General features: G+C 59.8%; 1 protein-coding gene across 16 annotated transcripts; it reads left to right on the plus strand.

The window, feature by feature from the left end:
* The first annotated feature begins 1,516 nt into the window (after positions 1-1,516).
* Positions 1,517-24,848, plus strand: ALS2CL (ALS2 C-terminal like). Of its 16 annotated transcripts, none has more exons than XM_023620564.2 (28): positions 2,342-2,480; positions 4,647-4,833; positions 5,287-5,421; positions 6,469-6,594; positions 7,394-7,592; positions 7,989-8,054; positions 8,506-8,671; positions 9,146-9,277; positions 9,996-10,115; positions 11,657-11,715; positions 11,849-11,915; positions 12,389-12,585; positions 13,604-13,669; positions 14,102-14,200; positions 14,292-14,453; positions 15,164-15,275; positions 16,394-16,471; positions 17,455-17,585; positions 18,759-18,932; positions 19,088-19,184; positions 19,397-19,554; positions 20,123-20,191; positions 20,903-21,076; positions 22,342-22,384; positions 23,231-23,292; positions 23,399-23,548; positions 23,869-23,965; positions 24,352-24,848. In XM_023620564.2, the coding sequence occupies exons 4-28, from the start codon at positions 6,492-6,494 to the stop codon at positions 24,430-24,432; spliced, it is 2,862 nt and encodes a 953-aa protein (XP_023476332.2). In that variant the 5' UTR covers positions 2,342-2,480; positions 4,647-4,833; positions 5,287-5,421; positions 6,469-6,491; the 3' UTR covers positions 24,433-24,848. The 16 variants fall into 16 exon arrangements, 12 of the variants coding, with proteins under 12 accessions (XP_070094984.1, XP_023476336.2, XP_023476332.2 ...); XM_070238884.1 differs by having other exon boundaries at positions 2,358-2,480; positions 4,722-4,833; XR_011427297.1 differs by having other exon boundaries at positions 2,370-2,480; positions 4,722-4,833; positions 23,385-23,548.
* Positions 24,849-25,620: the final 772 nt, after the last annotated feature.

Here is a 25,620-nt window from a genome sequence, read left to right on the forward strand (position 1 = left end):
CTCGTCTGTAAAATGGGTATAACTACAGTATCACGGCACCTGCACGGCAGAAGCCTCCAGTAAATGCTGGGTGTTACAGTTATTGTTGTCATTGTTAAAGGTAGTGTGATATTACACTGTATAGAAACCCAACAATACCTTGTTCAATCAATGTCCCGCTACCCAACATTTGTACTGTTTCCACTTCTCTAGTGTTAAATGCCGTGGGGAGAGGAATATCCTGAAAGCTAAAACCTTTTCCACCTTTTTATCTGTCTCCCCTGTTTACTCATGAAGAACTGAGGCCCAGCGAGGGGTTGTGCCCTTCCTAAGGTCACTGAGGAACAGGGGCCTCAAACTCAGTCTTCAGCCCTTATCCCAAGGCTCTGCCCATGTCCAGTACTGTTTCTAGTTCTTACGAAGTCCCCATAGCCCCCTGCACCCCACCCCCATGTGAGCCATCAGGTCTGGGGTGGTGGAGCTCTGGACCCCCAGGCTCCCCAGTCTGGCTCCCCTGTAAGACAGCCTCTCCTCCATGCATGGTGGCGTGAATGCTGGCATGCAGAACTCTGTTTGTCCCTTGTATACTATTTTTAGCTCCTGTGGGTTTCCTGTAGGGATCCAGTCCAGCCTCCAGGGCCTCTGAGTTGGAAGCCACGGGCAGAGTCAGTTGGCAGTGGCCCAGGGACCCTGTGGATGGTTCTCTCCTGGAGCCTGAAACCCCAGGGATCAAGGTTCAGCTCTGGGAAAGCAGGTGGTAGGGAGCAGGGATCCCCCCCCAGTCATGGAGCCAGGCTGGGATCCAGGGCATCTTGGACTTAGCCTGGGCTGGGGGTGGGGGCTAGGTGGCTTAGGCCTGTGACACAGCGGCTGGGGCCTGCTGGGAGCTGGCAGTCTCTGACCTTGCTGGCCTGGTGCCTGGCCCAGAATAGCTCTGGGGCTGGGCCAGGCCTGGGTGAGACCTGTGTGTGCATAAACACGTGTTTGTGTCCCAGGGCACTCTCTTACATGGGAGGACATGTACACTCTGCACTTATCTCTGTGTGTGTCTGGGTGTGAGTCAGTGTGTGTTCCATGGAGCAATGTGTAAGTCTGTGTCCATGTGGACAGGCACATGGTCTGCATACATGTGCCCATGTACAGGGCTGCCACTCAAGGTGTGCAACGTGGAGGCCCTGCCAGTGGGTTCAATAGTAGACGGGTCCATGTGGCACAAATGAGTGTACACACCACTACATTCCATTGACTGTGGAATTGTGTATGTGTGCAGCCGATGTGGGAGTGGTGCAGGTGGGTGTGTGCATGTGGGATTGGGCAAGGGCCCTTGGCTGTGTTGCAGGGGGCCAAGGGCAGGTGGACCCAGGGGAGGCTGTCCTTTGGGCACCACCAGGACAAATTACCTGGCCCCAAGCCAAGGACAAGCAGGGAGAGGGGCTGGGCAGGTCTTGCCCCATTTCATAGATGATAAAACTGGATTTGGTAATGCTCGTGAAGTCACCCAGTGAGTGGGAAGTGGCTGAGGGAAGAGTGGCCCCCAGCCTTCCCCAAGATCACACAGACAGGAGTGGCAACTGGTCGTTGACGCCTGGCCCAAGGGACCGCGGCACAGCCTCGGTTTACCCCACTCTCGGCTACAAGTTTCACGAACCCACCCAGCGCGCCGCTTGTGCGGGCGTCTGTGACTCGGTGCGCGTCGAGGAGGTCACGGGGCAGCACCCTAGACCCGCAGAGCGTCAGAAGGGTGAGCCAGGGGGACTAGGAAGGCCCTGCCGGGCCGCGGAAACGCAGGCCGCTTCCCGGACACCGCCTGGCTCTCCTGGGAGCCCTCGCCCGGGCAGAGGGGCGAGCCTGAGCGTTGAGTGTGTGTGCGTTGGTGGGGGGCGGAGGGGTCAAGCTTCCCAATTCCCCTCCCTCTACCTCTGCCACCCGCGCTGGGTCCCAGGAGCCTTTGGACCCTGGAGAACGCCAGAGGGAGAGCTCAGGCGAAACCTCGGGAGCGAGAGCGCACGGACACCACGTCCTGCTTCCTCCAGGCGGGCCCCTAACCCCACCAGCCCCCAGCAACGCGGCGCGGCGCGGCGCGGCGCGGCGCGGGGCGGGGCGGAAGGGCGGAGCGCAGCGGGGTGGGGCGGGGGGCGGGCCCCGAGACCGGCGGGGCGGGGCGGGGGAGGTGGACGAGAGGAGGGGGGTGTGGGGGCGGAACGGGGGGGGGGGTGGAGGAGCTGACGGGGGCGGGGCGGCGGGGACTAGGGTGGAGGGGCGGACGTGGGGGAAGGTGGAGGAGCGGACGGGGGCGGGGCGGCGGAATAGGGGCGGGTGGAGGAGCAGACGGGGGCGGGGCGGCGGGGACCGGCGGAGGGGCAGACGTGGGGGGAAGTGGTGGAGCGGACGGGGGCGGGATGGGGGCCGGCCCGAGACGGGCTGGGCGGCGTGGGGGCGGCGGCGAGGGAGCAGCGGTAGTGGCAGTGGCGCTCCGTGCGCTGGGCGCCGGGAGCGCACAGGTAAGGGCGGGGTGGAGGTCGCGCGTCTGTGGGCGGGCTCGTTTGCTCCGTGCTCTCCTGGTGCCAGGTGGGACTTTCGCCTTCGCGCCCCCTCGGGCCGCTGCGTCGCTGTCCCTCCACGATACCTCGGTCCCCAGTGGCGCTCACCCCTGGGCCGTCCGAGTTTGTCCAAAGACCCCTTCCGTCCCAGCGGGGTTCAGCTTGTTCCTGCCTGTCCCGTGGTTACGCGGCTCGCATTTAGGGGCAGCGCAGGGACATCCCTCTCCTCCCCGCGGCCGTGCACCGCACGAGCGCAGTGTCCAGGGTCTTAGCTTGGGCAAGAGGTTCGAGGGCCGTGGGGCCTCATCCAGCCTGAGGCTGCTAGGAGGAGCTGACGCCGGCTGGTGGTATTTGCAGTGAAAAGGCATGAGCCGGGTGGCTGGGACGGGATCCGATGCTAGGGAAACTGCAGTTTCCCAAAGTGACTTTGTGTGCTTGGGCAGGGAAAGGAAGATAAGCTGTGAAATATGCAACCAGAGAGAGATTGGGAGTGGGTGTGGGTCTAGGACAAGAGGCTTGGAGTCACAGAGGGGCAGAGAAAGGTGCTGGGGAAAGCCCCAGGTGCAGACTCTGAAGGGTCAGCTGTGACGGTTCAGCGCCCCTTCCCTTGGGCAGCCCCTCTCTCCTCTGTCTACCACTGGGCTTCCTGGTTGATCCAGGGGGCTCCAGAACAGCCCAGGAAAGAGCCTCCACAGCAAGCAGAACTTTCTTGCCTGTCCAGACCAGGAAATACCAGAGTGGGTGCCATAACAGGGTGTGGCTGAGGGGCCTGAGGGACCAGGCCTTGGAGAGGGCAGGGGAGGCCTCAGCGACCCTGCCCAAAAGGGACACAGCATGGACAGAGGCCAAGAATGCAAGGGAGAGAGCAGGTCTGGCTGCTGGTTAGATCACCATGGGGACAGGCAGCTGACTCACCTAGGCACGCCAAGACTAGCCAGTTCTGTCCTCACCCCGCCCCATGGTGAGCATCAAGCCTGCCTGGGGAGGTAGGAGGCTGGGCCCTTCCAGGTGTGTGCCCTCAGGTGAGTTGCCCAGCCTTTCAGAAGTACCTAGCTCAGGTGAGCCTGGTGGGACTGGGAGGCAGAGGCCTGGGTCTGAGCCCTATACGTGTTCTATGTAGGGTATCTCTGGGCCCTCCCATACCTTCCTGGGCCTCAGTTTCCCCATGTGTATGTCCTGTGCAGCTTATTACTAAGGAACCTTAAAAACTGGATGGAAGGAGAGGGTAAGGAGGCCATGCCATTGATCAGAGAGGGGTGGGTTGGTGGTGGGACTAGGATTTGAGAGGGAAGTACTCCTGCTGGGTCCCTCTCATTTAAGGTTCAGTACCTCCCCCTCCTTCCCTGCAAACACACACACTCATGCACACTCATGCCTTGCCTCATCCCTGCCTGCACACTCTCCTCAGTGCCTCCAGGATGAAGCCCCAAATTCCCTAGCCTGGGAGCAGAGCCTCTCGGGGCTGCCAGACCGGACTGTCAGCTTCAACTGCAGCCTCCTCCCGCCCCTGTGCCACCTCAGGAGCCATGCTTAACTTCTGGTCCTTCCTCCGGGCAGTGTGACTTGGTTTCCTAGAGTCAGAGATCTCTTTGGGGCCACATACCTGGAAGGGCCCCAGAATAGTGTCTGCAAACTTGGGTCACTGGGGGTCTGTCAGACTCGTCCCAAGGGGCCCCAGGCTGCTTGGAGAGGTAAGGGAGGCTGAGGACCAGGTCCCCAAACCCAGAGCAGCTCTGCTGCATCAGTTTATCCTTTTTAGGGAGGACTAAAATAGTTTGACAAGCTCTGATCTAGTCGGACCCCTATTTGGTAGAGGAGATGACTGAGGCCCAGAGAGGAGCAGGGCTGTGGAGAAGCTGGGGCATGACCAGGGCTGAACAGCCAGGGAGGGGTTGGGAGGGGGTCCTCTGGGAGCAGCTGAAGTGTGGGCCAGGGGTCCAGCATAAGGGAGCCTCTGCCAGCCCCATGGGGGCAAGGGGTAGGAAGCCTGAGGTGGAGAAGGACTGAGAGCTCCTTGCCCTGAGTGTGGCACTGGCAGGGGGGACGGGGGGATTGCTACCTGGCCCTCAGGTGAGTGTGGAGGCTCCTGGTGCTCAAGGCCTCCCAGCAGCGAATTATTTGCTGCAGGTTCCTGGCTCACCCTGATCTGGTTCCTAGTCTACACTTCCCATCCTGGCTGTACCCTCTCCCCTCTGCCTTTAGCCAGTGTCCTCACCTCTCAGCTCAGACCGTGACTGACTGCCAGCTGAGGGTGGAAAGGTCAAAGGTCATCCCTCAAAGGACCTTTCCATTACATCAGTTTCTGGAGATACAGGTGAGGATCAGGTGGGTCCAGACCACACTTGCTGCACCCCTGACCCCTTGGCTGGGCTTTCCTGGTCTGCTTGAGCTGACCTGGAACAACCTGCTCCCTTCCCCAGAGGGGCTGGGGCTGCTGCAGGGGCCAGCAGAGAGAGAAGGCTGCAGCTGGGCGTCCAGCCGCTTCCCCTTCCTGCCTCGCCCTCCCAAGGCCTCGCCCTCCTGAAGCAGTAGCAGGAAAGGTGGGGCCGGAATGCCTGGGCCTGGGCCCTGGGCCAGAGGTCTGAGGCACCCGCCTCACAGCCAATTCCCTGGGAGTTGTAGGCTCTGCCAGGACCCTGGGATGCTCTTTGGTGTCCTTGGCACTGGGTGGGGAGGGCTGAGACCCCTTCTCGTTTGCCCTTTTGGGTCTGCCTGTGTCATCTGCCCATCATTGGCTGCCTCAATTTATGTCTCTCACCCCACCCAGGTCAGCTAACTCCAGAGCCTCAGAGTGTCAGAGCCAGGGAGAGGCAGAGTCTGAGGGTCTTGGACTAAAAGACTCTCTAGCTCTCCACATGAGATATCTGGTCAGGTCATCTGGGCAGATGACCTCCTTTGCCAGGTGAGGGCACCAAAGTTTGGTGGGAGAGGGCTATGTCCGATTGGAGGCTGCAGCCTGGCTGTGGAGGTAGGTTTGAGCCCAGGCCCCTTGCTGCCCCTCCCTCCCATCAGGAGGATGCATTCCCTGGTGATCCCTGCTGCTTGGAGGGTCCTTCACTCCAGGGCAGTAAGTCCAAGGGCTCAAGCTCACCTGCCCCTATGGCCCCCAGGTCTTGACAAAGACCCATCCAGCAGGGTTATGAGGGTCTGGCTTCCGCCCATGCTGACCTCATCCTCTCCCTGCTCAGCACCATCTCTTCTGCAACTGTCACCAAGTCCCTCTCCCCAAGTCTGACTTTGGGTACCACCACTTCCTTGCTCTGAGGTCCTCCAGGGCTCCTCCATCAGCCCCTTAGGGTGCTCTTGGTGGGCCGCCCGTGGAGCCTGGACCCTCATGCCCACAAGCCTTTGCTCTCATGGTTCCCCCACCTGCACCACCTGCATCCCTCATCCTCCTCTCTGCCTCTTTATTTCTTGCCCACCCTTCGTGGCTCCAGCAGGAAACCCCCACTGTTCCCACAGACCTCTCCTTGCTTACACAGCCCTGTTGGGTCCCCTCTTAGCCTCAAGGAGTCCTGAGCCATGACCTTGATTAAAAGACTGGACTCCTCTGACAGTATATCCTTGTGTCCAGAGACTCACTGGAGAGGGTGCTGGGTCAGAGCACTGCTAGGTATTACTCTGAGCCCTTGGGAGCCATGGTGGATGTTTGATCAGGGAGATGAGGAGGCCAGAACTGGCCTTGAGAGCATCTGCCTTTTTAGGTGAAAAGGGATGCTTCCCTGGGCAGTTCTGAGCCCTCTCTCCCACTTCTTCAGGCTCCCTTAAGCTGGGCCCAGGTGGAGAGTGGGGCAGGAGTAAGTGGCCAGGCCAGGAACTCCCCTTTGAGGCCACTCAGGCTCGTTGCTCCATTCCGATGTGGTGTGGTCGTGGGCCAAATGGCCTGAGAAGGTGGGCACTGACCCTGCTGCCCGGTGCTGTCTCACTGTAAACTGTGACCCGCTCCCAGGCTCTGAATCCAGCACCGGGACCATGTGCAGCCCTGAGGAGGCAGCCCTGCTGCGGCTGGAGGAGGTCTTCTTGGCTACCCTTGCCCGCATCAACAGCCTTGTCCTCCAGCCCCTGGTCACAGCTGGTGAGTCTCAGCTCTCCTGTGGGGGGGCAGGGGGGGGGCAGGGGACACAGAGACCATCCCAGGGGCTGGAGTCCTACCTAGTTGGACCTTCTGAGCTGCAGCTTTCTCAGCTGAAAATGGGAGTGGTAACACTTGGTATGGGCATCTTCTGATGGGCCTGGAGTCCTAGCCCCCAGGTGCTGGCTGCTCCCTTCTCAGAGGTATCCTGAGAGGCCAGGCCGTGAACCCTGTTCTAGCCCAGATCTGGCAGTGTGTAGACAAAAATTCTACTTCTCCCAGCACACAGGCCTGGATTCTCATCTTGTTCTCACCTGGTGCAAGATCGGACTGCAGGATGTCTAAGTGTTACTTCCAGCTTGAGTCTCACTTATGAAGTGACCTTGGGCAGGTGCCTTCCTCTCAGGAGCTCTGTCCATGCATCCATGAGTGGCAGGGATTACAGGATCCCTACAGACTCCATATGCTGGACCCGAGGAAGCCTAGAGACTCAGGGAATTAGTGTACTTGGTGCCCCTAGGTCATCAGTGCTGTCCCTGTTTAGTGAGGAGGTGGACATGTGCCCTTATTTACTCCTCGACGGGGCTCCTGACCACTCCAGCCTTCTCGTTCCCTGCTGAGCTCAAGGGGACACATGGGCTTCCAATCCTGTCCCGAGGACCCCAGGGATGCAGGACCCTGGCTCCAGCTCCAGGGCTGGGGTGCTGCTGGCCCTCAGGTGACTACTCAGGGCCTCTGTGTGCTCCCTGGAAGGTGGAGTGGCTCCATCACCCCTCACAGTGTGGTTGTGTTCCACCCCCAGCCCCAGAGCCCTCGGATCCCCAGGGCAGAGAGTGCCTGCGGCTCTTGCAGCAGCTGCACGGGAGCTCCCAGCAGCTCTGGGAGGTGATGGAGGAAAGCCTGCACTCGCTGCGGGAGAGGCTGTGCCACCCAGACTCCGTCGGCCTGGAATCCCTGCTGCTGCTGCGTCGTGCTGACCATGTCCTGCAGGTTCACGTGGAGTAAGGCAGTCGAGGGGGACTGGGGCTCAGCCTGGGCGTCAGAAAGCACCTGGCACTAGGGCTCAGCTGGGTCAGCACTTAGGCAAAGGTTTGGTTCAGCCTGGGGTGGGGCTCCCCTGGGGTCGGCCTCAGTGGGCTTGGGCATTTAGCCTGGCGCAGGCTCGGACTTTCTAGACCTGAGCCTACGGCCTCCCAGGGAAGAAATACTTTGTGAGTTTGAATTGTCTAGTTGGGTCAGTTGGGACTTGAGGTCACCAGTGCCCAGAGCCAGGCCACTGTCTGGGCGCTCGGGGCCACAGTCCCTCAGCGAGTGAGATCTGGGGGCCCCTGAAGGGCAGGGCCTTGGATCTGGAGCTGGGAGCTGGGCCTGTAGGGTGTCGCCTGTGCTGCCTGCAGGTACATCGAGTCCTATACGAACTGCGTGGTGGTGCAGGCCTTTCAGAAGGCAGCAAAGAGGAGGAGGTGAGCCCAGGGTGCCGCACTGGGCCTCTGAGTGGGTGGGGGTGTCTCGGAGGGAAGGGTTGAGGAAGCCCAGTCCCCAGAGCAGCGACTGTCACAGCCCGTGACTCCTCCTGAGCTCGAACAGTTTCACACTGATCCATGTCAGGATAGAGGGAGGGAAGCCTGGTGAGGCCACTAGCCAGGGCTGACCCTGCGGGCGGGCAAGGAAGGAGGGACCCTCCTCCTCAGGGTGGATGGTTGTAGTCAATGATCCCTTTCAACTCGGAGATATTGCCACTAAATCTCCAATAGCCTGACTCAGGCACTGTGTTGATCTGATAGGAGAGAAGTTGGGGGTCTGGGACTGGTCCTGGGATCTGGGGGGCTTAGCCAGAGCAGGGAGGCGATGGTGGTGGGTGCAGGAATGGAGGAGGGGAGAGTGAAGGTAGCTTGTGGCCCTTCCTCCACTCAGCGAGTACTGGCGGGCCCAGCGGAAGGTGCTGCGGCAGCTGCTGTGGGGCATGAGCTCCGAGGGCTCGGTGGGTACAGCACTGGTCCAGGCCCTCCGCCAGCCGCTCACCCATCATGTGCAGCAGTACGTGCTCCTCCTGCTGAGCCTCAGCGAAACCATCGGGGAGGTAGGTAGCAGGGGTGGAAGGTGCTGCTTGCTGGGCCTGTCACCTGTGAGGGAGCTGAATGAGGGGAGAAACAGGGCCTTGGCTCAGGGGACCTGCCTTTCTCAGGACCATGGTTTGAGAAGGACCCGGCCATACCTTGGGGACCTGATCCTGTTCTGGGGGATTTGAGGTACATGGCTTTGCACTGGTGGAGCCAGCAGAGACCCAGAGAGCAGATGTAGAATCAAGTCCTGGGAGTGAGGACACAGGGCCCGGGCCCAGCTAGGGGAGTCATTGAGTGGTCCTGACTCCCCTGGAAGCATGTTCATACTGGTCCCTCCCCAGAGGAGGAGCTGGCAGGGAGGAAAGGGCAAACTGTGGCATAGACCCAGGCCTCCTGAGCAGGTTGGGCCAGGCCAGGGTGGGGGGCAGCCATCACTGGGTGGGAAGGTTCCGCTAAGCCCCTGCCTGGCTGCTCTGTCTCCCTGCTTGCAGCATCACCCCAGCCGGGAGCTGGTGGTGCACACAGCCACCCTCTTTGGGGACCTACAGTCCTTCATGAGGCAGGCGCTGGACCAGGCTGTGGCCACCCAGGCCCTCTGGCACACCTTGAGCAGCCGGCCGAGGGTGAGTTCAAGGCCTAAGGGGCGGTCAGGGAAGGGGTCAGGGAAGGGGTTCCCATCAGGTGGGGACATGCTGGGTGGCTCTAGCTGCTTGCTGTACTCTCTGTGCCAGTTTCCCCATCTGGAAGTAGGGGTGGTGGTTGAACCAGGTGGCTGTGAGATCCCTCTGTCTAGCATCTTCACCTATTTGTTGAGCACCTCCTCGGCCAGGTCAGGAGCTGGCTCTGGGGAAGTGCTGTCAGCAGAACTGACCCTGTCTTCTGGGATGTCAGACGATTGGATCCCCATGGCACTGCCCAGTGTGGCATGGACTCCCTTTGCATGGGGAAAGTCCTCTGTGCCCCGAGAGGGTGTGACAGGCTTGGGACCCAGAGGATTAGTAGAGAATTAGGAGAGCAGGTAAAGGGGACAAGAATTGCCAAAGAGAGGCTGGGATGGCAGAATCCCGGGTGAGATGGGGTTTGATGGGGCTTGTCTGGGGCCATTGTGTGAGGTGGGGCCGGGGAGGACAAAGTGAAGCTTCATGAGAAGTTGTGCTGCCCTGCTGGAAGTGGCCAAGAGGACCCTGCAGACCTCAGAGCCCCAGTGTCCATCACTGACCTGGGAGCTTCCAGGAGATGCTTGGAGTGAGGGGGGAGGTGTCCAGGGCAGGAGCAGGTGGTAGGGTGGCCGGCAGCATCCAGGACAGCAGTGCCTGAGCCTTGCACCTCCCCACCCACCAGGATGTGCTCTGCACCCCTGCTCGCCGACTCTTGCAAGACAGCCAGGATGTACCTGTGACAGTCACCCTGCTGCGGGCAGAGCGCGTGCTGCTTTTTGATGATGCCCTCGTTCTGCTACAGGTTGGGGTGGGACTGACCACACGTCTTGGGGCCAGAGGGGGGGTCTGGGGTCTGGTTGAAAAAGGAGTGGGAAAGAGACAAACAGCTGGGAGGGAGAACTTGGGCTCATGGGGAGCAGATGGGGGCAGAAAGGCGGAGTACTGGGGTCTGGGGGTGGGCAGCATGCAGGAGCTGTCTCTGAAGGCATGTGGGCTGTGGGGAAAGGTCACTCGAGGTGCATCCCAGCCTTGATGCTTCCCAGCTGGCTCCTTGCTAAATGTCTCCACCTCGGTTTCCTCATCTGGAAAATGGGATAATTGTGAGCGAGTTGCTCCTTTACCGGATGCCAGACAACTCTTAGTTCTCTTCTTCAAATAGGAGAGGAACCCCAGAGGAACCCCAGATGGCCCTTGTTGGCTAAGGAGGGCTGGATGAACCACTCAGGGTGCATGCAAGGCTGCTAGAGAAGAGAACCACATAGACGTGGGCCTGAGCCCTCAGCATTATAGGAGTCAGGAGGGAGCCAGGCCTGGGTTTGGGATTGTCACATGGCCAGCAAACTTGAGTGTGCTTAGTGCCCCTAGCTCATATTGTCTTTGTGACAGCCACAGCACTGTCTTCTTTGTCTCCTTCCAATGTCAGTCTGGAACTCCCCTGCAGTCAGGGAAGCTGAGGCCCAGGAGGGAAGCTACTTGTCCCACCCAAACCCTGGTCTCCTGAAGCCTCATTTTGGGCTTTGTTCTGATTCAGTTTGAGTTCCCCTCCACTCCCGACTTCACTCTCTCTGCTCCACGTACACTGACCATACTATAACTTAAATTCTCTGAGCCCTTTCCCACCTCTGGACCTTTGTATATCCTGTTATCTCTGCCGGACCGACTCTTGTCCCTGGCCTGTGTCTGGCGCACTCTTCCCCTTCAGGCCTGGGCCTGGTGCCTCCTCCTCCTCCTATGGCACCAGGCAGGAGGTCACTACACAAAATCTTTCAGAGGAAGGGGCGCTCAGTCTGGCTCTCACAGCAGGGATGGCATTTCAGGTAGGAGGAGCAGCATGAGCAGAGGTTCAGGTCCAGGAGAGTTTGGGGCGAGCTTGAGAAGGTGCGAGTGTGGAGTGGCTGTGGTGCCATGGTATGGAGAGGGTGGGGCTAAGGCACATGTGCTGGGAGTGGGCTGTGTGGTCTCAGGTATTAGGCTCACAGTGAGGTCTCTATCCCTCAGGCATAGGAGCCTTAGAGAGGTTTCCAGCAGGGGCTGACAGGGTCTGAGCTGTGTTTCCAGAAGATCATTCTGGTGGCCATGATGGAGCAGGATGGTGGGGGGCAGAGGAGGCTGTTCCGGGGTTCCTGGCCAGGCCCTCGGGTGGGAAGGGAGATGGAGGAGCTCCCTGGAGATGGGGAACAGGCAGGGTGATGAGGGACACAGTGCTGGCATGTTGGACTGGGCAGCCGAGGGACACCGTGGGGCATGCCAGCGGCCTGGTGCTTGGGGGCTAGGCTGGGTCGGAGGAGTAGGAGAGCGTCTGGTCTGGGCTCTAGAGGACGCCTGTGCCCCATCTTTTTCCAGGGCTCCAATTTCCACACCTTTGATCTGAAGCTCGTGTGGGTGGATCCTGGGCAGGACGGGTGAGCAGGCCCCTCCAGGGACACCCCTGGCTTTCCCTCCTTCCACCCCCATGAAACCTGTCTGCACCCCAGGCCCTCCCTCAGCACTCTCCTGGCCAGAGCTGGGGCCTACTCATCGCCTCCATCTGTCCAGGTGCACGTCTCACCTCCTCACACCTGAGGAAGAGTTCTCTTTTAGCTCCAAGGACCCTCAGGGCCAGGTGAGTGCAGATGAACTGTGAGTTGGGGGAGTGGGGTCACGGGAGTTAGGGAGGGTGACAGATGATGGGGAGGGCACAAGTATACAACCGTGGAGGCTCCATGGGAGTGTCAGGCCTCTGGGGTCATGGTCAGAGGGTCACGAGTCAGTCTGAGGTCAGGCATCAGAGAACAGGGTATTTTTCTTTGTGAAGCCAGGATTGGGGCCGTGTTGCTCCCTGCCCAGTGGTTGTGTCTGGCTCTCTGGTCGGGCCCTGAAACTGCAGACAAGGATCTTAGGTCTGGGTGGAAGGCCCTAAGGAGCAGTGTGGAGCAGTCGGAGGTCCCCCAAGGAGGGGGACTTGGGGAGGTCCCCCAAGAGCGTGGTGGGGGCGGGGAGTGGAAGGGGCTACCTAGAGCCACCCCCGAAGGTGCCTCCTAGAGGGGCTGCCTCCAGCAGTAGTGACCTGTCCTGTGTTTCCCCTGTCCCCACCAGGTGGTCTGGCAGAGGAAGGTTACCCAAGCTGTGTGCCAGGCCCTGCGTGGGAAGAAGGACTTCCCGGTGCTGGGGGCTGGCCTGGAGGCCTCCGAAGCTCCTGCCTGCCGCAGCGCAGCTTACACCTTCCGCGCGGAGGGCCGGCTCTGCGAGGCCACCTATGAGGGCGAGTGGTGCCGGGGCAGGCCCCATGGCAAGTGAGTGACCGGGGCTCTGGGGCGAGCAAGGCAGGGCTCCTCCTGGAAGTCTGCCTTGGGGCAAGAACCAAAGGCTGTTACTCCCTGTGGTCAGTTCAGTCAGTTCTGTTTGTTCTCCAGAGTCTCTCGTAAGTCCTCTTAGACAGGACCTGGCCTATAGTAGGTGTCTGCAAAATAAAGTCATGATGATGGTGACGCTGGAGAGCATGGGGCAGACGTCAGGTGGCCGGCCTGCGGGACCCGCAGTTGCTGTTCTGTTCTTAGGAAGGTGGAGGAGTCATTGTCATATCTGCGTAGCACCATCTGGTGGGGTGGAGATGGTCTGTGGACATCCTGTCTTCATCAGTCCTCACGAGAAGGCTGTGGGCATGTCATCACCTATGTCATAGGGGTGGCTCTTGCCTAAGGCCTCCAGGCAGGTTATAGGGTGAGCCTCGCCTCAGTCGCAGGTCTGACCCCACGGGCAGGTAGGCTTTTGAAGAACATAGGGCCCCTCCCTGTGCTACATTTGGGAAAACCAAGACCCAGGAAAAAGAAGGGACTCCAGAGTTACCCTTGCAAGCATGTCTGTTAGTTTCTGATACCCTGCCTGCTTCCGGAAAGGGCTGGAGGAAGCTTATGAACAAAAAGATAGGAAAAGTAATGCCACGTCAGAAGAGGGAGGAGGATGCTAGAAACCCCACTGACTAGCATCTGGCTTGAGCTTGAAGTTTAGCTCTGAGCTTCCTGTTGGTTAAGGGAAAAAAGGGAACCTGGATGTTTCCAGAGCTCTTGCTACAGGGTTTGGTGAGTGTGCCCCCATGAGGCTGCTGGGGCAGTTGTGCCAGGAGTAGAGAAGGGCTGAGAGCCCCTATGGGGTCACAGAGCTCAGAGAAGAGGGCTGAGTGGAGGCAGAGAGTCCAGTCCAAGGGGAACCTAGGCCTCAGAGAGTCTGCAGTGGAGGCTGGCTGGGGGTCCTGTGTGTGTCGAAGGATCGGTCTGGTGGGCCTGATGCCTGTGGACTTCGACTGTGTTCCAGGGGGACCCTGAAGTGGCCAGACGGACGGAACCATGTAGGGAATTTCTGCCAGGGCCTGGAGCATGGGTGAGGCTGGGGCTGATGTGGGAGGGTATGTGGGCAGGGGAATGGCTTTCACCCCGCCACTGTCACCAGCCTGGCTCCATCCTAAATTCCCAAAGCTCAAGCGGGAACTTAGAGGCCATCTGGTCCAGCTCCCCTCATTGTTCAAAAGGGGAACCGAGGCTCCGAGGGTGGGGCGGGTCATGGAGGGAGTGGTCCAGGATCAGAAGGTGCTCCCAGGGTGCCTGGGGTCAGGATGGGGGTGTGAGGGGTGCTGATAGGGGCCCTTGGGAAGAAGAGGGGGCGCTGAACACCTGTGAGATTCTCCCCATCATCTGAGAAGGCCCCTTGGAGGCAGGAACACTCCTGGGTGGTATGGAGCAGGTGGGACGGGGTGTCTCGGGCCAGACGGTGGCCCCGATGTTGACTTTCCTCCCTTTCCACCCACACTGACAGCTTTGGCATCCGCCTGGTGCCCCGGGCCTCTGAGGACAAGTTTGACTGTTACAAGTGCCACTGGTGGGAAGGCAGCATGAACGGCTACGGCATCTGTGAGTAAGTGACCTTGGGCCGGACGGCCGGGTGGGCTCATGGGACGGGTGTGTCCTCTGGGCTGACGGGGCCAGCCATCGGTGCCCCTCTCCAGGTACGGCACTGACAAGGTGTACAAGGGCTACTTCCAGGCAGGTCTGCGGCATGGATTTGGGGTCCTGGAGAGCACCCCACAGGCCCCTCAGCCCTGCAAGTACACGGGCCACTGGGAGAGGGGCCAGAGGAGTGGCTATGGCGTCGAGGAGGACAGTGACAGGTGAGCACTCTGCAGCCCCCCTAGGACTAGGGGACAGAGAGGACCCTCACGAAGCAAATTTCCTCAGGGCGTGGGCTCCATGTAGTCCGTGGGTCCATTCTGTTTGTCCCCTGAGTCTGAAGTCCCTCACTTCCTCTCCACTCCCTCAGTTGTTGCCGAGGCTCAGGAGGAGGGAGCCCTTGAGTGCAGGAGCCTCCCCACTCCGGCCTCCTTGCTCTGTCGGAGAGGAGCTTCTACCCCAGATCTGTCCCGTCTAAGGATCACAGCCCTTCTAGGCTTTCTGGGCTGTGAGACTAAGCCCAGGGTCCTCTGCCTGGTATTCGAGGCCTTGACTCCTTCTCTGACCTTACCCTGCTGTGCTGCCCATGCACCCCTCCAGCCTTCTAGACCACTGGACATCCCCACATGTATCTTACACTCCTGCCTCCATGGCTTTGCACCTGCTTGAATCGCACCCCCAACTCCATTTGTCCTTCTTACCACCTCCTCCAGGAAGCCTGCCAGGGTGCCCTCCCCCAGGCAGGCTCCATCCCTCCTCCACCAGCTGCTCCTCTTTGTGGTCCTGACCTCGCCTGCCCCGGATTTGAGTTGAGTGGATTCAGGCGATGTCATTGCTCCTTGTGTGCCCACCCTCCCATGCCAGCAGAGCACACAGAAGGTGCATGGGACGGATTCTGATCCAACTCTGGCCACACCCCCTCCTCCCTCAGGGGTGAGCGCTATATTGGCATGTGGCAGGCTGACCAGCGCCATGGCCCGGGGGTCATGGTCACCCAGGCAGGCATCTGCTACCAGGGGACCTTCCAGGCAGACAAGATGGTGGTGAGTGGGGCGACCTGTGTTTGTCCTGAGCTCCTCTCTTCCTGCACCTGGGCTGAATTCTGGAACCTCCCTGCTCTGGGGGCGCCAAAGCTGCGCTGAGGCTGGTCAGGGGTGGATGGGGCGGGAAGCTGGGTTTCTAGGTGCTGGAGGGAGCCAGAACCTGGGCTGGCGTCCAGTTCTGCCAGCTCCCTACTCTGGCCTTGGCCAAGTCCCTGCCCCTCCCAGCCTCAGTTTCTCCATCTGCAACTCAGGTTAGCTACTTATCTTAAACACTCAGCTGAATGCAAGAATGAAGTACATGGTAATGATGATGCCAACAGCCTCTGCAGCCAACATTTATAGACCCCTAACTGAGGTCTGTGGGCTGAGCCTCCCAGCATGATCTCTGGCATCCTTCCAGTCACCCTGCAGGTCATGTCATGGTCCCTAATGTATGAGTGACAAATGTGAGGCTCAGAGAGGTCAGAGAACCTGCTCCTGAGCCCAGGCACACCAACACTCACCTTCTGCCTCATCTCCACCCTGCCAGGTATTTTGGCACAGAGTGGGGCTCTGGTCTCATGGCTGTTACTGTTATTATGGCTTGTTTGTTTGTTTATGCTCCACTTTGTTCTGTGAAGAATTGAAGGAGGAAGAGAAGGCAAGAATAGGCACATAAAATAGACTCAGAAATACGTAGAACACAAATTGGATCTCATTTGGCTCTGAGCTTCCTGGCAGCCAGTGCAGCAAGGGAGCCTGATCAGCTCCACTGTCCTGGGGTCAGTGACAGGGAGGTAGAGATGGTTCAGGAGAAGCCCAGCACTTCCTGAGACATAGGAGTGAAGGCAGGGTCCCCCAGGGGTTTCCTGAGAGAGGCCACTGGAGAGGAGGAGCCAGGTCCCAGGGTGGTGCTCAGGGTGACCCAGGATGAGGCCAATGGGCTGGTACTCAGGGCACAGAGGGCCGAGGGCTGGCATTTCACCTGGGCAGAGTTCTGGGAGGTGTGACAGGGCTCAGGACTCTTCTGCCCCAGGGGTGAATGCCCACCTCCCCCATTCCTCCCGTCCCCTTCCCTCCCCCAGTCTCCCTGTCCTTCCTAACCCACTGCTCCTACTCTCCCTGGCTTCCTTCCCTAGGGCCCAGGTGTCCTCCTCACTGAAGACGACTCCTTGTACGAGGGCACCTTCACCAGAGACCTGACCCTTGTGGGGAAGGTGAGGGCCCCTGGGACCCCACTCTACTCCCTGCCGAGGCCTTGGCTGGAGTCTGTAATCTCTGCTCTTGGACCCAGGGCTGAGCGTGTGGGCAGTGGGTGGCAAGGGGCGAGGAGTGCGTCTCCCATCTCCACCACATCCAGGGGCGGGTGCAGCGACCCTCCGTGCTGCGGAGGTGTGATTGGATCCTGGCGGGAGTCAGGAGGGGGCAGCAGGCTTGCCTTGCATGTAGAAGGTGCTCGTGGTCTCCGGGATCTGTCCTCCCACTGGCCCCCTAGTTGGGAATCCACCCCCTCCACCACCAGCATCAGTGCCTTGGGCAGGTGCCCCTGGAGTCACTGTCCTTCAGTGTGTTCCTGTGTGAGCTGACAGCTGGAGGCAGTTGTGTCCCTGCTGAGGCTTTTGGAAGTGTGGGGACTGTTTTGGTTTCGTAATGACTGTAGGACACTGTGGCAGCTCATGGGTGGAGACTGGGAGTGCTATGAATGGGACAGCCCCATGCAGCAAAGAATTGTCCTCCCCAGGGCCAGGAGCACCCCACGCCTTCCCCTCCCCAGGGCCAGGGGCACCCCACGCCTTCCCCTCCCCAGGGCCAGGGGCACCCTGTGCCTTCCCCTCCCCGGGGCCAGGGGCACCCCATGCCTTGCCCAGGCCTCTGCCTACTTCTGGACTTACCTCCCCCCACCCTGCAGCAGTGCTTCCCCCACTCTGACCTGTGAGTATCTTCTCTCTCTCCCTGTCTTCACCCTCAGAGATGAGCCCCTGGGCAGCGGGCCAGCTCTTGGTCAGGGGCTCCTGCAGGGATGGAGGATTATGAGCCCCTCAAGATGGGGCAGATTGGGTGATGGTGAGAAGGCCACCCACCAGTCTCTAGCCTCTGTGACACAGGATGGACAACATGAGGCCTGTCACAATTGGTTGGAAGGGCAGCTGGACAGACAGATGGGTGGACGGACATCCCTGCCTCCATTCCCGGCTTCCAGGGCAAGGTCACCTTCCCCAATGGCTTCACCCTGGAGGGCTCTTTTGGCAGCGAGGCAGGAGGAGGACTGCACACCCAGGGCATTCTGGATACAGCTGCCCTCCCCCCAGACCCAAGCTGCACCCGCAAGAGGTAAGAGCCTGCCCATCTGGCCCACGCGTTCCAGGGCCTGTGGTGGGTGTCTGTGTGTGTTTCTACCCCAAGGACTCAGGCCTCATCACAGGGGCCTTCTGAACTGCTCCTGGCTCTTTGGAGGGATAAGAGAGCCCAGGTCACACAACCCTCAGTGAGAGACTCTTGGAATCAAGGACTATGTGGCAATAACTCCACATGCCACAAAATATCATGTGTAGGTTTTGCTTAAACCCTGCTTTTTTTCTAGGAATGATACAAGACAGTTTATAAAACAAAACAAACAAGAGCAAAATAAAAAATAAAAGTGTGAGTTGAGCTTAAAAGAAAGGGAAGTACTGATAAGGCCTCACAGTGGTTATACTTGAACTTAACCTGGCTCTGGGTTCCCTGGCAGCCAACATGAAGAAGGAAACTTGCTAAGTGCCTCGGTGTCACTATCATGGGATATTTGAGAAGGGGAGAGGCTTCTTCTCCACGGGGACAGAGTTTTTACTTGGAAAACTCTAGTTCAAGTGGTGACTCTCGCCATGTCTGTTGAGGTGTGGATGGTGGTTCTAATGGTCCCAGGCAGCATTTCAGATGTAGGGAGGGGGTACAGTTGACTCCTTGATCTGTTGTCCCTGCATGCTGCTTCCTGACAGCAGGAGCTGGGAGTGGACAGCAAACCGTCGGGATATGACCCAGCCCGGTGGGGTGCAGGTATAGGAAAGTCTGTGAGCATGACACGGGAGGGCAGTGACCCGTTAGACAGTGTCCACTAGACACACATGCCCCGAACCCCTCAGGCCTGTTGGCCAAGACAGGATCAAGCTCAGGAAGGAGCCCGTTGTGGTGGGAGGGAGGGTGGGGTCTCATGGCAGGGGAATCCTGGACTTCGGGCCCTGGGCTCTCTTAGGCCAAGACCGCACTCTCTGGACTTGGCCTCCAGCTCTCCAGATCTTTGTCTCCTTTTGCAGGCTCTGTGTGCCCCTGTCTCTCTTCTCCACCGTGGAGTAGATTCTCTCTGTCCTTCTCTCCACCTCTCCTTTGTCCTCCAGGAGCCTTGGAGGTCAGCCCCCCTGTCCCCCAAATCCGTCCACCCTTCCTGGGCCCTGAGTTGGGGCCAGGCGCCGACAGGGTCCTACCCACCATAGCTCCATCTGCCCCTCATCCCCACCATCTCTGTTGCAGGCAGCTGGGTCTGTGCGCCTTCCCCGTGGAGAGCCGCTGGCAGGGCGTCTACGGCCCCTTCCGGGACTTCGTGCGCGCTGGCTGCCCTGCGGAGCTGCAAGAGGCCCTGCTGGGCTTCCACGTGCAGAGCTCGAAGGAGCTGCGCAAGTCCCAGGAGTACCTGTGCTGTGAGAGGTGAGGCCCAGCGTGCGTGTGCGTGTGCACCCACGAGGGCATCCAGAGGGCCTGTGCTGAGGTCAGGGGGCTCAGAGGGCACAGGAAGGAAGGCTTCCTGAAGAGGGTGGGCGTGGGCCCAGGTGTGGGTGAGAGACGTGTGCACGGTGCCCCAGGAGCCACTCTGAGGACAGTGCATGCAGAATGGAAGACATCCTGGAGGAGCTGCTGCAGCACCGGGAGCCCAAGGCCCTGCAGCAGTGCCTCAGGAAGGTGAGAGGCCTTGGGGAGGGCGGCCTGCCGGGAGGCGACCTTCTCACTGCCCCCTGCTGCTGACCCCAGGGGACAGGCCCGTGGCCCCTTTCTCCTCAGAGGCCTCAGTGTTCCCATCTCTGAAATGGGAGCAGACTTGGGGGTCGTGTCTGGGCAGGCTGTGCTCCAGCCCCCGGCCTGAGCATCTGTTTGTTGCCTTTACACCTGCCCAGGCTCTGAGCAACTGGCTACACCCCCTGGGAAAAGTGCTCCGGACACTGATGCTGACCTTCCAGGCCACGTACGCAGGCATCGGGGCCAACAAGCACCTGCAGGGGCTGGCCCAGGAGGAGGTGAAGCAGCACGCCCAGGAACTCTGGGCCGCCTACAGGTGAGCTCGGTGGCACGTGGGGCCCACCACTGCCCTGGGAGCCCAGGCGGGTGGGCTGTGCCCTTTCCAGGTGTCAGCTCTGCTTGGCGCCCTGGGCAGGAATGGCGCCTCTCCCTCAGGTCTGGATCGAGGAGGAAACATAGGATGGGCTGGTCAGTGTGCAGCTGGGGAGCAGTGGGGTTAGAAGGTAGATGAAAGAGCAGGGCCCAGCCATGGCCAGAGTCCAAGCTCCCACCAGGCCCTGGGCCGACCCCTCACCCCAGGGGAACTCTAAACTGAGCCTCACCCTGGCCTCAGACCTCATCTCCAGTCCTGGCTGAGCTGCGACCCCATCAGACATTACAGATGGGGGTCCTGGACACGTCAGTTCCTTCTGTCACGGGGCTCCGAGACTCTTGGGCTGATGTCCTGTACTCCCAGCCTCCTGACTGCTGAGGTTTGGGAGGCTCGGCTCTGCAGGCCTCATGCTCCATGGTTCTAGGGGACAAAGCCCAGCTTCCCTGGCAGTTGGTGGCTCCGGTGCTCTGGGAGGTGGCAGCCATGCCGTCCCTTTCTCTTTGGGTTGCAGGGGTCTGCTGCAGGTTGCCTTACAGCGCAAAGGCCAGGCTCCAGAGGAAGACGAAGACGCAGAGACGAGGTGAGCGCTCCCATGGGGTCTGCAGGGTCCTCTCCCCTGGGGCAGCCAGGCTTGGGTCCAGGGAGGCCTCACACCTGTGCTCGGGGGAAGGGGTTACACCTGGGGAAGTGTTGAGAGTTCATGCCACTGACCGAGCATCATTCATTGACTGTTTGGGGGTCAGAATGACCTACGACCTCTGTTCCTTGAGCAACCCCGGCGGGGACCCCTGTACAATGCACCAAGTGCATCTTTATTCTACATGTGTTATCTTAACCTCATCTCTTGAGTGTGCAGAGGGTGAGCAACTTCCCCAGGCACCCTCCTTCTCCCTGTGCATGGATAGGGAAACTGAGGCCTGGTAGGGGCTGAGCCTAAGGTCACACAGAGCAGGAGTTATGTGGGTCATTAAATCTGTCTCTCCTGGTCCCCAGAGTAAATCTTACAACTTGCCTTCAGATTCCAGGCCCAGAGATCCTGATCAGAGAGGCCTTTCTGTCACTGCATTGCAGGAGGCCTGGGAAAGTGTATGTGACAGGAGGGAAAACTTCCCCCTGGAGTCCTAGGAAACGCAGAAAATCAGGAGGCAGAACTGGACTAGCCTGGAATGGCTGCTGAGTGTTTGTCTATCCAGGGCCCTGGCTTTACTTTGAATTAAATGGGCATCATGAATAGTGATCCCCACCGCTAGGCCCTCACCCTGCTGACCCCAGCCTGGTCACCGTCACTCAGGGACCTGCAGGTGCATGGACTGGTGCTGCCCCTCGTGCTGCCCAGCTTCTACTCAGAGCTCTTCACTCTCTACCTGCTTCTTCATGAGAGAGAGGACAGTCTCTACAGCCAGGGCATTGCCCACCTGAGCCTCTTCCCCGACACCAAGCTGCTCGAGTTCCTGGACGTGCAGAAGTAAGCCATCCCCCCGTGCCGTGTGTGCCAGGGCTCTTGTGGAGCAGAGGCTACCACTGCAATTCAAATTGTCTTCAGCAAAAAAGGGGGAGTGTTAATTGGCTCACGTACCCATGAAATTCTAGGGTTATGCGCGTGTGGCTAGATTCAGGTGTGGCTGGATCTCCGTGCTTAACTGCATGGCAAAGGGAAGCAACTCTCTTTCTCTCTTGGTCTGTCTCTGGCTGCCGCTTATGGTAACACAGCACCAGCACTTAAGGTTTATATTCTCCCAGCTCAATCTTCCTACTGTCCTCTCAGGGAGCTGGTGTCTCCCTCTTGACAGCTCCAGTAGGGCCCCTGAAGTTCCTCACTAGCTTGGCTTGGGTCTTGAGCCTCCCCTTGAATGCTGGCTGTGGCATATTGGCCAGGCCTACCTCAATATTGACCACTGGGGCAGGGTCTCCCGCTCCTAGCTCTTGACTGAGAGCAGGGGAGCGGAGATCCTCAAGGGCAGAAAGGGGCCTGGTCCGGGAGCAGGGCTAGGCCTCCCCTCTCTCCTTGGTCTCCAAAATAACCTTTCTCCTTAGTGCCCCTTCTGCTCCCTGATACTGAGAGTGACCCCCGCCCGATGGAGGGCATGGATTCTCCCTCTACTCCCACACCCGGTCTCCTCCGTCACATAGCGAGGGTGCTTCCCACCCACCCCCAAAAACATGGTTTCTCTTTCCATCATGGTGAATGTTTCCTGCATCTGACAGTCACCAGCCCAGACACCTGGTCACCAGCAGCTTCCCAAGGGTCCCTCCTCCCCAGCCACCCCTGCTGCCTTTGTGCCACTTCCTCCATGCTGGCCTCCCTGCTCCACTAGCTCCCAAGTCGCTGCCTTGCATTGCACTGCCTGGCGTCTGTGCCCCTCCCTGCTTGCCAGCCTGCACTGGCTGCCAAGCCCCCAGACAGTCTCCCCAACTCTCACTCTGGCCTGACCACCAGGACTCTGCTCATGAGGGTCCCTTGGCCTGCAGCACTGCTTCCCCCACCCCCTGCCCCTCACCCTAGCCAAGTCCTGCTCACGTTTTGGGACCAGATGAAGGGCTCCCTCCTCCAGGAATCCCTCCCAGCCCCCTGTTGCCTTGGGCTCCACACATGCACTCCAGGATGCCACTGTGGACCCATTAGCTGCTCTCAGCCGTGCTGGGGGCAAGATGCACATGGACTTTGCCCTCTGACCTCAGGGCCTGCCCCTGCTCCTGGCAAAGCCTTCCATCTCACTTGTTTGATTTCAGGCACCTGTGGCCCCTCAAGGACCTCAAGCTGACGACCAATCAGGTGCAAGGGTGGGCCCGTTACCTGCCCCAGGGAGAGGGAGGCCTGAGCCTGAGCTGGGCCCCCAGAATTTGCTCAGGCTTCCAAGCAGCCCTCAGCCGCTTGACTGCTGCTCAGAGACTGCAGAGGGGCCGGGTGGGCAGCTGCGGGGACGGGGGCGACACCAGGCCTCCTGCGTCGTTCTGTCTCCCGTGAGCGAGGGCGAGGGTGCAGCCGCCGGCCCGGTGAGCAAGCTTCCCCCCTTTTCCTGGCTGTGTGAGCGTGGGCAAGGTACTTGACCTCTGTGCCTCAGTTTCCTCGTCTGAGAAAGTACTCCGTGCTGTAGTATTAGTACTACTACACGGGGTTGCTGTGAGGAGGAGGTGGGCTGGTGCACAACAGGCTGTGGTTCTCATCGTGTGCATCCTGGACCAGCAGCAGCAGCAGCCTCTGGGAACCTATTAGAAAAGCAGATACTTGGACCCTCCCCAGACCTACTGAGTCAGAAACTCAGGGAGTAGACCCAGAATCAGTGTTTCAACAAGCCCTTGGGTTTGAGAGACGTTGACTTAGGCACTCAGAAGTAGGTGGCACCCAGTGGCCGTTGGCTGTCATGATTGTCTTCCTATCCGCTTTGATCCTCCCAACCTCCTGGAGACCATTTACCCCACTTTACAGTTGAGTAAACTGAGGCTCATGGTGGAGCTGTGACTTGCCCTGTGTCACCCAACCCTGTGGGTAGGGCTGTGCTGAAGCCAGTGATAGAGAAGGGGTGGGAGGCAAGGGCCTCAAGGCCAGCTCCGGCCCTGGGAAGGAGGTGACAGCACGGAGGAGCTGCAGCCTCATCCAGCCTGCTGTCCCTCCCTGCAGAGATGCTCCCTGGTCAGGGACAAGTGCTTCCTGTCAGCTACCGAGTGTCTGCAGAGGATCATGTGAGTCTGTGCCCTCCAGAGGGTGGGGGTGGAGGCAGGGGTGTTGGGGCCCCTGGTTGGGACTGAACCCAGGGGCCTTGATCTGGAGCCAGTGCCCCTGCTGCAGCACCACGGTAGACCCCCGGGAGAAGCTGGAGGTGCTGGAGAGGACGTATGGGGAAATTGAGGCCACCGTGTCACGGGTGCTGGGCCAGGAGCACAAGCTGCCCATGGACGACCTGCTGCCGCTGCTCATCTATGTGGTATCGCGTGCCCGGTGAGCCCAGCCAGACAGAGCTGGGGGGTAGGCTGCAGGAGGATCCCTTCCCACCCTGCCCCGCCCCATCCCACCCCCAACCAAGACGTGCTCTGGTCTTTGAACATCAGGGTTTGTGGACACAGCTTTTCTTGGTACAGATGGGGAAGCTGAGGCCCAGAGAGGGCAGGGTCCCAGGAACCCACCCATGAGTGCCAGAAGCAGAGTAGGGGCCACACCCCAGGTGTCTAGCCACCCAGGCCAGGGCTCCTTCCTCAGCTGCTCAGTGCCTGTCCCTGATGCCCTCTTCTCCCTCTCACTGTGGGGCGGTGGTTCTCCAGAATCCAGCACCTGGGAGCCGAGATCCACTTGATCCGTGACCTGATGGAACCTATCCACATAGGAGGCCTGTATGACTTTCTGCTCACAGCCCTGGAGGTGAGGGACAGAGGGAGTGGGCCAGCCCCTTCCTCACCCCAAACACCATCACAGGGATGAGCTGAAATTCACAGCTTATGTGTCTCCATCGCAGCGTCTTCACAGCCCCTGCTCCTGCCCTTGTTAAAAGGGGCCGGGTGGGGGTGGGGGATGGCCACAGTGCATCCCAGCCCTCAGATCCCCAGGGCCTGGAGTGTGTTCCAGGCTGTATCCCAGAGCACAGTAGGAGAGGGAGGGCCCCATTTCCTTGCAGGGTGGCTGAGGGCTGAGTTGGAGGTGGTCCAGGCCCGGGAGGTGAGCGCACCCCAATATTGGGCCCTGGATCTTGTGCACGTGGCTGGGAGCGGGCAGACCAGCTGACCTCATCCTCGCCTCTCTCCCACCAGTCTTGTTACGAGCACATCCAGAAGGAAGACATGAGGCTGCATCGCTTGCCCAGCCGCTGGGACTCCAGGGTGTCCTGGTAGCTCAGCCTTTCCTGGACAAACTGCAGGGGCCACCATGGACTTCCCGTGGGAGCGAGCATGGCCCAGCCTGGCCCTTGTGGACCCAGGAGCAGCGGGCAGCATGGGCCCGTGGAGGTGGCTCTTGGAGGAGATGAGCGATTATTTTCTTGCAGGGAGATACCGCTGCTGCCCTGACTGGGATGAGGGTTGGGCGTGATGGATGTGGCCCCAGAGCTGGGGGCTTCTCCTTTCCCTTCCCCCTGCCACTCTTTAGGCCACTGGGCCAGGTTTGGATGACCTCTGTGACCTGCAGCAGCTCACAGGCTGGGGCTAGGAGCCCCTGGCTTCTCTTTGCTGGTGCCTTACTCCCAAGTTACCAGGCCTCTCTGGGCCTCAATGTTGCCATCTATAAAATGATGGACTTGGTGGTCTGTAAAGGACTTTCCGTCCATCTTGCTGGATTCTGGGGTCCTCCCAGAAGTCTGCCTTTAGTGTTTTGGGCTGTAACTGAAGTTCTCATGTCACTGTCAGTCTCGTGCCATTTCTCCACTCCTGGTCAGAAGGCTCCAAGGTGGTAGTGACCACTCTGTGTTGGGCCTTTTTCCCATGAGTGGTCTCCTGGGGACCTGTGTCCCAGGGCAAGCTGGCTGCTCAGGGCTGGGAGGCAGAAGGAGCTCCGGCTCCACCCTGACCTGTGGGTGGCCTCTGGGGAGGCCCTTCCCCTCGTGGGTATGCAGTTGAGGGGCTGAGTTTGGTGTGGTGCGTATCCATGATGCAAAGGGCGGTGCTGGAGCAAGCTGGAGGGTCTGGGGAGGAAGCGTGCCTTTCTTGCCATACCGCCAGTGGAGCCCCAAGTGGCCCGGGAATTGCACACCTGTGACCTCTGTGGCCTGTGTGCAGAGGGACAGCATGAGGCGGGCCTGTGCCCTGACAGTCGCACCTCTGGCTTGGGACCCTGGGCGGGGCGGGGAGGCAGTGGGAGCTCGGATGCCTTTGGGAGGGGAGGACTTGGTTTACATGGTAGTCCTAGTGTGGGACCAAAAGACACAGGAGCTGGATCTTGTGGCAGCTTCATCCCTTTCGGGCCTCGGTTTCTCCCCACATCGAGGGGCTTGGGCCAGGTGACCTACAGGAGCTCCCCCTGCCCTAAGAGGAGATGTGACAGTAGGCAGGGCGACTGTGTTCTGAAGTGGTTCAGGGGTGAAGCCT

Source organism: Equus caballus, chromosome 16 (genome assembly GCF_041296265.1).
Source record: "Equus caballus isolate H_3958 breed thoroughbred chromosome 16, TB-T2T, whole genome shotgun sequence".
In the NCBI taxonomy this organism is placed as follows: Eukaryota; Metazoa; Chordata; class Mammalia; order Perissodactyla; family Equidae; genus Equus; species Equus caballus.